Source organism: Oncorhynchus mykiss, chromosome 30, assembly GCF_013265735.2.
Source record: "Oncorhynchus mykiss isolate Arlee chromosome 30, USDA_OmykA_1.1, whole genome shotgun sequence".
Taxonomy (NCBI): Eukaryota; Metazoa; Chordata; class Actinopteri; order Salmoniformes; family Salmonidae; genus Oncorhynchus; species Oncorhynchus mykiss.
Window position 1 is genome coordinate 1,172,901 of NC_050570.1, and position 15,277 is coordinate 1,188,177.

At 39.6% G+C, this 15,277-nt stretch overlaps 1 protein-coding gene across 1 annotated transcript in view; it reads left to right on the forward strand.

Moving 5' to 3' along the window:
* sema7a (semaphorin 7A) overlaps nucleotides 1–15,277 on the forward strand; it is a 72,758-nt gene that overhangs the window by 4,910 nt on the left and 52,571 nt on the right. The window contains exons 2-3 of the mRNA XM_036969371.1: nucleotides 5,247–5,386; nucleotides 7,883–7,924. Of these exons, the coding sequence (XP_036825266.1) occupies nucleotides 5,247–5,386; nucleotides 7,883–7,924 (182 nt within the window). The remainder of the gene's footprint in view (nucleotides 1–5,246; nucleotides 5,387–7,882; nucleotides 7,925–15,277) is intronic.

The following is a 15,277-nucleotide window of genomic DNA, read 5'->3' on the forward strand; positions in this document are numbered from 1 at the left end:
GCATTAGAACTACCACCTAGAGAGACAGCATTAGAATTACCACCTAGAGAGACAGCATTAGAACTACCACCTAGAGAGACAGCATTAGAACTACCACCTAGAGAGACAGCATTAGAACTACCACCTAGAGAGACAGCATTAGAACTACCACCTAGAGAGACAGCATTAGAACTACCACCTAGAGAGACAGCATTAGAACTACCACCTAGAGAGACAGCATTAGAACTACCACCCAGAGAGACAGCATTAGCACTACCACCTAGAGAGATAGCATTAGAACTACCACCTAGAGAGACAGCATTAGAACTACCACCTAGAGAGACAGCATTAGAACTACCACCTAGAGAGACAGCATTAGAACTACCACCTAGAGAGACAGCATTAGAACTATCACCTAGAGAGACAGCATTAGAACTACCACCTAGAGAGACAGCATTAGAACTACCACCCAGAGAGACAGCATTAGAACTACCACCCAGAGAGACAGCATTAGAACTACCACCTAGAGAGACAGCATTAGAACTACCACCTAGAGAGACAGCATTAGAACTACCACCTAGAGAGACAGCATTAGAACTACCACCTAGAGAGACAGCATTAGAACTACCACCTAGAGAGACAGCATTAGAACTACCACCTAGAGAGACAGCATTAGAACTACCACCTAGAGAGACAGCATTAGAACTACCACCTAGAGAGACAGCATTAGAACTACCACCTAGAGAGACAGCATTAGAACTACCACCTAGAGAGACAGCATTAGAACTACCACCTAGAGAGACAGCATTAGAACTACCACCTAGAGAGACAGCATTAGAACTACCACCTAGAGAGACAGCATTAGAATTACCACCCAGAGAGACAGCATTAGCACTACCACCTAGAGAGATAGCATTAGAACTACCACCTAGAGAGACAGCATTAGAACTACCACCTAGAAAGACAGCATTAGAACTACCACCTAGAGAGACAGCATTAGAACTACCACCTAGAGAGACAGCATTAGAACTACCACCTAGAGAGACAGCATTAGAACTACCACCCAGAGAGACAGCATTAGCACTACCACCTAGAGAGATAGCATTAGAACTACCACCTAGAGAGACAGCATTAGAACTACCACCTAGAAAGACAGCATTAGAACTATCACCTAGAGAGACAGCATTAGAACTACCACCTAGAGAGACAGCATTAGAACTACCACCTAGAGAGACAGCATTAGAACTACCACCTAGAGAGACAGCATTAGAACTACCACCTAGAGAGACAGCATTAGAACTACCACCTAGAGAGACAGCATTAGAACTACCACCTAGAGAGACAGCATTAGAACTATCACCTAGAGAGACAGCATTAGAACTACCACCTAGATAGACAGCATTAGAACTACCACCCAGAGAGACAGCATTAGAACTACCACCCAGAGAGACAGCATTAGAACTACCACCTAGAGAGACAGCATTATAACTACCGCCTAGAGAGACAGCATTAGAACTACCACCCAGAGAGACAGCATTAGAACTACCACCCAGAGAGACAGCATTAGAACTACCACCTAGAAAGACAGCATTAGAACTACCACCTAGAGAGACAGCATTAGAGCTACCACCTAGAGAGACAGCATTAGAACTACCACCTAGAGAGACAGCATTAGAACTACCACCCAGAGAGACAGCATTAGAACTACCACCTAGAGAGACAGCATTAGAACTACCACCTAGAGAGACAGCATTAGAACTACCACCCAGAGAGACAGCATTAGAACTACCACCTAGAGAGACAGCATTAGAACTACCACCCAGAGAGACAGCATTAGAACTACCACCTAGAGAGACAGCATTAGAACTACCACCCAGAGAGACAGCATTAGAACTACCACCTAGAAAGACAGCATTAGAACTACCACCCAGAGAGACAGCATTAGAACTACCACCCAGAGAGACAGCATTAGAACTACCACCTAGAGAGATAGCATTAGAACTACCACCCAGAGAGACAGCATTAGAACTACCACCTAGAGAGACATCATTAGAACTACCACCTAGAGAGACAGCATTAGAACTACCACCCAGAGAGACAGCATTAGAACTACCACCTAGAGAGACAGCATTAGAACTACCACCTAGAGAGACAGCATTAGAACTATCACCCAGAGAGACAGCATTAGAACTAAACATAATTATTTATTTCAGGGATTCAAAATGATATAGCTCAGGGATTCAGAATGATATAGTTCAGGGATTCAGAATGATATAGTTCAGGGATTCAAAATGATATAGCTCAGGGATTCAGAATGATATAGCTCAGGGATTCAGAATGATATAGCTCAGGGATTCAGAATGATATAGCTCAGGGATTCAAAATGATATAGCTCAGGGATTCAGAATGATATAGTTCAGGGATTCAGAATGATATAGCTCAGGGATTCAGAATGATATAGTTCAGGGATTCAGAATGATATAGCTCAGGGATTCAGAATGATATAGCTCAGGGATTCAGAATGATATAGCTCAGGGATTCAGAATGATATAGCTCAGGGATTCAGAATGATATAGCTCAGGGATTCAGAATGATATAGCTCAGGGATTCAAAATGATATAGCTCAGGGATTCAGAATGATATAGCTCAGGGCTACAGAATGATATAGCTCATGGATTCAGAATGATATAGCTCAGGGATTCAGAATGATATAGCTTAGGGATTCAGAATGATATAGCTCAGGGCTACAGAATGATATAGCTCAGGGCTACAGAATGATTTAGCTCAGGGATTCAGAATGATATAGCTCACGGCTACAGAATGATACAGCTCAGGGATTCAGAATGAAAAACCTACAGCATGATATAGCTCAGGGCTACAGAATGATATATCTCAGGACTACAGAATGATATAGCTCAGAGATTCAGAATGATATAGCTACAGAATGATATAGCTCAGAGCTACAGAATGATATAGCTCAGGGCTACAGAATGATATAGCTCAGGGATTCAGAATGATATAGCTACAGAATGATTTAGCTCAGGGCTACAGAATGATATAGCTCAGGGCTACAGAATGATGTAGCTAAGGGAAACAGAATTATATAGCTACATAATTATTTTGCTCAGGGCTACAGAATGATTTAGCTCAGGGCTACAGAATGATATAGCTACAGAATGATATAGCTCAGGGCTACAGAATGATATAGCTCAGGGCTACAGAATGATTTAGCTCAGGGATTCAGAATGATATAGCTACAGAATGATTTGACTCAGGGCTACAGAATGATGTGCCCTGGGTTACAAAATGATATACTGTAGCTCAGGGCTACAGAATGATAGTAGCCCACGGCTACATAATGATATAGCTCATGGCTACAGAATGATATAGCTCAGGGCAACAAAATGAAGTAGCCCAGGACTACAGAATGATATAGCTCAGGACTACAGAATGATATAGCTCAGGGCTACGGATTGATATAGCTCAGGGCTACAGAATGATATAGCTCAGGACTACCGAATGATATAGCTCAGGACTACAGAATGATATAGCTCAGGGCTACGGAATGATATAGCTCAGGGCTGCAGAATGATGTTGCTCAGGGCTACGGAATGATGTTGCTCAGGGCTGCAGAATGATATAGCTCAGGACTACAGAATGATATAGCTCAGGGCTATGGAATGATATAGCTCAGGGCTGCAGAATGATGTTGCTCAGGGCTGCAGAATGATGTTGCTCAGGTCTATGGAATGATATAGCTCAGGGCTGCAGAATGATATAGCTCAGGGCTGCAAAATGATATAGCTCAGTGCTGCAGAATGATGTTGCTCAGGGCTGCAGAATGATATAGCTCAGGGCTGCAGGTTTCTTCCTAGGTTTTGGCCTTTCTAGGGAGTTTTTCCTAGCCACCGTGCTTCTACACCTGCATTGCTTGCTGTTTGGGGTTTTAGGTTGGGGGTTTCTGTACAGCACTTTGAGATATCAGCTGATGTACGAAGGGCTATTTAAATACATTTGATGAATTTGATGATGTAGACCAGGGAAACAGAATGATGTAGCCCAGGGAAACAGAATGATGTAGCCCAGGGAAACATAATGATGTAGCCCAGGGAAACAGAATGATGTAGCCCAGGGAAACATAATGATGTAGCCCAGGGTAACAGAATGATGTAGACCAGGGAAACAGAATGATGTAGCCCAGGGAAACAGAATGATGTAGCCCAGGGAAACAGAATGATGTAGCCCAGGGAAACAGAATGATGTAGCCCAGGGAAACAGAATGATGTAGCCCAGGGAAACAGAATGATGTAGACCAGGGAAACAGAATGATGTAGCCCAGGGAAACAGAATGAAATACCCGAGGGCTACTTTATTGTACTTGGGGACTTAAAATTACAAGAACGCCACATGAGGACGTTAACCTTACGTCATTCTATGGTCCGTTTCATTCAAAGAAATAATTAGCTCTTCCCTAAATGTAAAGAATTAGCCCTTCCCTAAATGTAAAGAATTAGCCCTTCCCTAAATGGAAATAATTAGTCTAACCCTAAATGTAAAGAATTAGTCTAACCCTAAATGTAAATAATTAGCCTAACCCTAAATGGAAAGAATTAGCCTAACCCTAAATGGAAAGAATTAGCCTAACCCTAAATGTAAAGAATTAGCCTAACCCTAAATGTAAAAAAATTGCCTAAACCTAAATGGAAATGAATTAGCCTAACCCTAAATGTAAATAATTAGCCTAACTCTAAATGTAAAAAATTAGCCTAAACCTAAATGGAAATTAATTAGCCTAACCCTAAATGGAACATAATTAGCTTAACCTAATAATATAATTCAACAGAATGTCACACTGCATGGGAATGACTGCGTAAGGTCTACATGATGACTTCAATAGCATGTGAAACGAATACCGATGCTACTTGACTCTGTAGAATGACACTGTAGGAAATTACACCAACATGATGCTTTCCATCATTTGTGTGTGAATGAATAGTGCCACACGGACATAAAACAGCATTACGGTTGTCTGTGGAACACTACTGTATTGACATCTACCCACAAATATTATGAAAACAGTTATTTTTTTTTTTTTCATTTCTTCAAATGTACATTCTTGCTTTGTCCCCATTTTGTTTTCTGAAACCTTCTACGGTTCCCAGAGAAATATAATTAATAATCGTAAATAATAGCTAATGCATCTCATTCTTTCTATGGCCGTACCACCATCCAGCTCCATACAGATTCTATTCTATTCCTTCCTCCAGACAGGATAGAAGACCGGCTGGAATACAACCTTCCTCAGAACCACACAGTCTTCTTCCAACCAGAAGATGGTGATGAGCTGTACGTTGGAGGCACAGACTTTGTCTTTCAGATTGATGTGGAGTACAGTCGAATCGTAGAGGTTGGTACACACAGTCTCTGTTCCCTTTCCTTCCCTCCCAAGATCACAGTTAGCCCCCCCCCCCCCCTATTAGATCACAGTTAGCCCCCCCCCCCCTATTAGATCACAGTTAGCCCCCCCCCCCTATTAGAACACAGTTAGCCCCCCCCCCCTATTAGATCACAGTTAGCCCCCCCCCCTATTAGATCACAGTTAGCCCCCCCCCCCTATTAGATCACAGTTAGCCCCCCCCCCCCTATTAGATCACAGTTAGCCCCCCCCCCCCTATTAGATCACAGTTAGCCCCCCCCCCCCCTATTAGATCACAGTTAGCCCCCCCCCCCCTATTAGATCACAGTTAGCCCCCCCCCCCCCTATTAGATCACAGTTAGCCCCCCCCCCCTATTAGATCACAGTTAGCCCCCCCCCCTATTAGATCACAGTTAGCCCCCCCCCCCTATTAGATCACAGTTAGCCCCCCCCCCTATTAGATCACAGTTAGCCCCCCCCCCCCCTATTAGATCACAGTTAGCCCCCCCCATTAGATCACAGTTAGCCAACCCCCCCTATTAGATCACAGTTAGCCCCCCCCCCTATTAGATCACAGTTAGCCCCCCCCTATTAGATCACAGTTAGCCCCCCCCCTATTAGATCACAGTTAGCCCCCCCCCCCCTATTAGATCACAGTTAGCCCCCCCCCTATTAGATCACAGTTAGCCCCCCCCCTATTAGATCACAGTTAGCCCCCCCCCATTAGATCACAGTTAGCCCCCCCCCCCTATTAGATCACAGTTAGCCCCCCCCCCTTATTAGATCACAGTTAGCCCCCCCCCCCTATTAGATCACAGTTAGCCCCCCCCCCTATTAGATCACAGTTAGCCCCCCCCCCATTAGATCACAGTTAGCCCCCCCCCCCCCATTAGATCACAGTTAGCCCCCCCCCTATTAGATCACAGTTAGCCCCCCCCCCCTATTAGATCACAGTTAGCCCCCCCCCTATTAGATCACAGTTAGCCCCCCCCCTATTAGATCACAGTTAGCCCCCCCTATTAGATCACAGTTAGCCCCCCCCCCCTATTAGATCACAGTTAGCCCCCCCCCCTATTAGATCACAGTTAGCCCCCCCCCCATTAGATCACAGTTAGCCCCCCCCCCCCTTTTAGATCACAGTTAGCCCCCCCCCCTATTAGATCACAGTTAGCCCCCCCCCCATTAGATCACAGTTAGCCCCCCCCCCCCCTATTAGATCACAGTTAGCCCCCCCCCCCCCTATTAGATCACAGTTAGCCCCCCCCCCTATTAGATCACAGTTAGCCCCCCCCCCCCCTATTAGATCACAGTTAGCCCCCCCCCCCTATTAGATCACAATTAGCCCCCCCCCCCCCTATTTGAGATATCTACTACAGCCCTGATCCTCCACATACAACACCCGTTCTGCCAGTCACATTCTGTTAAAGGTCCCCAACGCAAACACATCCCTGGGTCGCTCGTCTTTTAAAAACATGTTAATTTCACCTTTATTTAACCAGGTAGGCCAGTTGAGAACAAGTTCTCATTTACAACTGCGACCTGACCAAGATAAAGCAAAGCAGTTCGACAGATACAACGACACAGAGTTACACATGGAATAAAACAAACATACAGTCAATAATACATCATGAAAAAAAATATATGTACAGTGTGTGCAAATGTAGAAGATTAGTGGGGTAAGGCAATCACTTAACTGACTTGCCTAGTTAAATAAAGGTTAAATATAAAAATAAAAAACAATGCTCATTTTATATGCAGTGTCCTTTGTTTAATAATTCGTATCATACAGTATGTTGAATGTCATATTCTCCTTTCTAGAACATGGTGCTTGTTTGTTGGGTTAGTCTCACAGGGCTAGACGTCTTTGACCTTCGCAACGATGTCTGGCCCTTTGAGATCTATAATAGCCATTAGGTTTGCTACAAAAGCCAGACATTAAATAATAACGTCAATGCCACAGCGGGCTACATACATATCAACAGTAGACATCTCAAAGCCATTATTGTTACACTGTCAGGATAAGTCTGTCATCAGATAGGTAGATTTCAGTTTCAATCCATATTCACTCAAATGTATTTTATAAAGGCCTTTTTCCCCCCCCCATCAGCAGTTGTAAGTGCTTTACAGAGACCCAGCCTACAACCCCAAAGAGCCAGCCATGCAGAGACATAAGCACATTTAGTTATATTAACAATGCTAGGAGGAATGTCTACTTTCAAGCTGAAAATACTGTGTGTTTTGTGGTACTTAGGGAATAAATGCTGGTATCTCAAATATTTACGCTGATGGCCAAGTTAGTTCGCTCTTAAAAGCAGGATATTGAGATGAAAGTCATGCATTCCTCTTGAGTTTATGCAATAACCTGGATATATGTTGGTTTACAGCATGAAAACCTCCTGATTCAGCCAAAGCAGAGCCTTGTACAGCTCTGAGGCAGGGAAGGTTAAACAGGGCAATGTTTTCTCAATCATGTCTTTTGTTCTGCAGTTGTTCCCACTCGGCACGACAGCTGGACAGACCTGTGGAGAGGTGAGTAAATCCACATACAGCGCCTTCAGAACGTAGACCTCTTGACTTATTCCAGGTTTTCTTCTCACCCATATACACACTATACACTATACACACTATACACACTATACACACTATACACACTATACACACTATACACACTATACACACTATACACACTATACACTATACACACTATACACACTATACACTATACACACTATACACACTATACACTATACACACTATACACACTATACACACTATACACTATACACACTATACACACTATACACACTATACACTATACACACTATACACACTATACACTATACACACTATACACACTATACACTATACACACTATACACACTATACACTATACACACTATACACACTATACACTATACACACTATACACACTATACACTATACACACTATACACACTATACACACTATACACACTATACACACTATACACTATACACACTATACACACTATACACTATACACACTATACACACTATACACTATACACACTATACACACTATACACTATACACACTATACACACTATACACTATACACACTATACACACTATACACACTATACACACTATACACACTATACACACTATACACTATACACACTATACACTATACACTATACACACTATACACTATACACTATACACACTATACACACTATACACACTATACACACTATACACACTATACACTATACACACTATACACACTATACACTATACACACTATACACACTATACACACTATACACTATACACTATACACTATACACACTATACACTATACACACTATACACTATACACTATACACACTATACACTATACACACTATACACACTATACACACTATACACACTATACACTATACACTATACACACTATACACTATACACACTATACACACTATACACACTATACACTATACACACTATACACACTATACACTATACACACTATACACTATACACACTATACACACTATACACTATACACTATACACTATACACACTATACACTATACACACTATACACACTATACACACTATACACTATACACTATACACTATACACACTATACACACTATACACTATACACACTATACACACTATACACACTATACACTATACACACTATACACTATACACTATACACACTATACACTATACACACTATACACACTATACACACTATACACTATACACTATACACACTATACACACTATACACTATACACACTATACACACTATACACTATACACACTATACACACTATACACACTATACACTATACACACTATACACACTATACACACTATACACTATACACTATACACACTATACACACTATACACTATACACACTATACACTATACACACTATACACACTATACACACTATACACTATACACACTATACACTATACACTATACACACTATACACTATACACACTATACACACTATACACACTATACACACTATACACTATACACACTATACACTATACACTATACACACTATACACACTATACACTATACACACTATACACTATACACTATACACACTATACACTATACACACTATACACTATACACTATACACACTATACACACTATACACTATACACTATACACTATACACACTATACACTATACACTATACACACTATACACTATACACTATACACTATACACACTATACACTATACACACTATACACACTATACACTATACACACTATACACACTATACACACTATACACACTACACACTATATACACTATACACACTATACACTATACACACTATACACACTATACACACTATACACTATACACACTATACACTATACACACTATACACACTATACACACTATGCACTATACACACTATACACACTATACACTATACACACTATACACTATACACACTATACACTATACACACTACACACTATACACTATACACACTATACACACTATACACACTATACACACTATACACTATACACTATACACACTATACACTATACACACTATACACACTATACACACTATACACTATACACACTATACACTATACACACTATACACTATACACACTATACACTATACACACTATACACACTATACACTATACACACTATACACACTATACACTATAAACACTATACACTATACACACTATACACACTATACACTATACACACTATACACACTATACACTATACACACTATACACACTATACACTATACGCACTATACACACTATACACACTATACACTATACACACTATACACACTATACACTATACACACTATACACTATACACACTATACACTATACACACTATACACACTATACACTATATACACTATACACACTCTACACACTATACACTATACACACTATACACACTATACACTATACACACTATACACTATACACACTATACACTATACACACTATACACACTATACACTATACACACTATACACTATACACACTATACACTATACACACTATACACACTATACACTATATACACTATACACGCTATACACTATACACACTATACACACTATACACTATACACACTATACACTATACACACTATACACTATACACACTATACACACTATACACACTATACACTATACACACTCTACACACTATACACTATACACACTATACACACTATACACTATACACACTATACACTATACACACTATACACTATACACACTATACACTATACACACTATACACTATACACACTATACACACTATACACACTATACACTATACACACTATACACTATACACACTATACACTATACACACTATACACTATATACACTATACACGCTATACACTATACACACTATACACTATACACTATACACACTATACACACTATACACTATACACACTATACACTATACACACTATACACACTATATACACTATACACACTATATACACTATACACACTATACACTATACACACTATACACACTGTACACTATACACACTATACACTATACACACTATACACTATACACTATACACACTATACACACTATACACACTAAACAATATACACACTAAACAATATACACACTATACACTATACACACTTTACACTATACACTATACACACTATACACTATACATACTATACACTATACACACTATACACACTATACACTATACACACTATACACACTATACACTATACACTATACACACTATACACACTATACACACTATACACTATACACTATACACACTATACACTATACACACTATACACACTATACACACTATACACTATACACACTATACACTATACACACTATACACTATACACACTATACACTATACACACTATACACACTATACACTATACACACTATACACACTATACACTATAAACACTATACACTATACACACTATACACACTATACACTATACACACTATACACACTATACACTATACACACTATACACACTATACACTATACGCACTATACACACTATACACACTATACACTATACACACTATACACACTATACACTATACACACTATACACTATACACACTATACACTATACACACTATACACACTATACACTATATACACTATACACACTCTACACACTATACACTATACACACTATACACACTATACACTATACACACTATACACTATACACACTATACACTATACACACTATACACTATACACACTATACACACTATACACTATACACACTATACACTATACACACTATACACACTATACACTATATACACTATACACACTCTACACACTATACACTATACACACTATACACACTATACACTATACACACTATACACTATACACACTATACACTATACACACTATACACTATACACACTATACACACTATACACTATACACACTATACACTATACACACTATACACTATACACACTATACACACTATACACTATATACACTATACACGCTATACACTATACACACTATACACACTATACACTATACACACTATACACTATACACACTATACACTATACACACTATACACACTATACACACTATACACTATACACACTCTACACACTATACACTATACACACTATACACACTATACACTATACACACTATACACTATACACACTATACACTATACACACTATACACTATACACACTATACACTATACACACTATACACACTATACACACTATACACTATACACACTATACACTATACACACTATACACTATACACACTATACACTATATACACTATACACGCTATACACTATACACACTATACACTATACACTATACACACTATACACACTATACACTATACACACTATACACTATACACACTATACACACTATATACACTATACACACTATATACACTATACACACTATACACTATACACACTATACACACTGTACACTATACACACTATACACTATACACACTATACACTATACACTATACACACTATACACACTATACACACTAAACAATATACACACTAAACAATATACACACTATACACTATACACACTTTACACTATACACTATACACACTATACACTATACATACTATACACTATACACACTATACACACTATACACTATACACACTATACACACTATACACTATACACACTATACACTATACACACTATACACACTACACTATACACACTATACACTATACACACTATACACTATACACTATACACACTATATACACTATACACACTATACACTATATACACTATACACACTATACCTGATATTGGACAAAGTGAACATTTGTTTTTCAAAATTGTAAAAAATATATTGAAAATGAAATACAGAAATATAACTTTTTTTTAAAAATAAGTGTTCACACCCCTGAGTCGATACATTGTAGAAACACCTTTGGCAGCGATTACAACTGTGAGTCTTTCTGGGTAAGTCTCTAAGAGTGATTACATCTGTGAGTCTTTCTGGGTACGTCTCTAAGATTGGATTGTGCAATATTTGCCCATGATTATTTTCAAAATTCTTCAAGCTCAGTCAAATTGGTTGTTGATCATTGCTAGAGAACACTTTTCAAGTCTTGCCATAGATTTTCAAGTAGATTTAAGTCAAAACTGTAACTCGGGCATGCAGGAACATTCACTGTCATCTTGGTCAGCAACTCCAGTGTAGATTTAGCCTTGTGTTCCTGCTGAAAGGTGAATTCTACTCTCATTGTTTGGTGGAAATCAGACTGAACCAGGTTGTCCTCTTGGATTTTGCCTGTACTTGCCTGTAGCTCCATTCTATTTATTTTTTTATCCTGAAAAACTTCCCAGTCCTTAACGACTACAAGCATACCCATAACATGATGCAGCCACGGCTATGTTTGAAAATATGGAGTGTGGTACTCAGTAATGTGTTGTATGGATTTGCCCAAAACATAACACTTTGTATTCAGGACAAAAAAAGTGAATTGCTTTGCCACATTTTTTGCAGTATAACTTGAGTGCGTTGTTGCAAACGGGATGCATGTTTTGGAATATTTTGTATTATCAACAATGTAAATTGTATATAAAACTATATTAACTGACAGGTTTTTATTGAAAGTTGACAACACCCTGATTCATATTAGTGTCTACTAGAAGTTTTTAGAGACTTCCTCAGGGTCAGAGGATCAGCACTCAGCATAGCATGGAAATACACACTCATTTTAATCAAAACTGAGAATAGATATGGTTCCATTTCCCCCCGGCTGTCTGAATAATATATAACCTTTGATCTAATTTACCCTTCAACATTACTAGCAAATCAAATCAAATGTATTTATAAAGCCCTTTTCACATCAGCTGATATCTCAAAGTGCTGTACAGAAACCCAGCCTAAAACCCCAAACAGCAAGCAATGCAGGTGTAGAAGCACAGTGTGCTGGTGCAATGCACCTGACTGTTGTGTGTTTAATATGGTAATGTTTGAATGGTATCTGTCCATATTAATATGATTGATTGATTGATTTTATTCTAATGTCATGCGCCTGCATGATGCCCAGCCCACATTGTGGGTGAGTTGCACCAACATGGATAACCTCTTAAACTGGTTTAAATCAAGGTTTTATCTATTAATCTTGTTACACCAACTAATCCTAGTTAAATGAAATCCTTCCTCTAATCTAAATTTAGTTTTCACTTTAAACCTAGATAAATTCTAAGCCTGTTGCTCAATAAAAAATGTTTTAAATGTTAACTTAGTTTGGAGATTAATTCTAAACTGCCATTTGAGGTGGTATAAACAGATAAAATGGGCAGCATATCTACCGTGGAGAGACCAAAACGACAGAGTTCCTCAGAGAATAATTAGAGACCGTTGAATCCTGTTGAGTTTCATGATAACGATGAGTTGTCAAGGAGATACTGCTTCTCCAAGGACTCTGTAATGCAACTGGAAAGAAAGACCAACCATGAAGTATGGGAGGGATAGGATTGTGGCTGTACCCCCAGTACTTCAGCTCCTGGTGGCCCTACGGTTCTATGTAACCGGATAGTGGATGGGGGCCTTTTTGGACTTCACAAGTAATCAGAAAGATTACTGCTCCATCAACGTGCAGGCTGTCTGTGATGTCAAAGGTCAGCTCACCAACATCCTACTGCCCCATCAACCTGCAGGCTGTCTGTGATGTCAAAGGTCAGCTCACCAACATCCTACTGCTCCATCAACATGCAGGCTGGCTGTGATGTCAAAGGTCAGCTCACCAACATCCTACTGCTCCATCAACCTGCAGGCTGTCTGTGATGTCAAAGGTCAGCTCACCAACATCCTAGCTAAATGGCCAAGATCCAGCCATGCCAGCAGAATCTTTGACAATAGTAAACTGTGTGCAATGCTGGAAAGGGGAGCATATGAAGGCCCCTACTAGGTGACAATGGATATGCCTGTCGTGGGTACCTTATGACTCCCCTTTTAAAGCCCCAGACACCTGAAGAGAGAGAATACAACACCTCTCATATCCTGACAAGAGGTCTCATAGAGAGTTTTTGGAGTGTGGAACAAAAGATCCCCCTGCCTGAAGGCTCTGCACGAAGATGGACACTACCCTGACAGTCATTACTGCAGTTGCAGTTCTGTATAACTTTGGCAAGAGACAAGGAGACGATCTACCTGAGGAGACTGAAGAGGACCTACCTGAGGAGACTGAAGAGGACCTACCTGAGGAGACTGAAGAGGACCTACCTGAGGAGACTGAAGAGGACCTACCTGAGGAGACTGAAGAGGACCTACCAGAGGA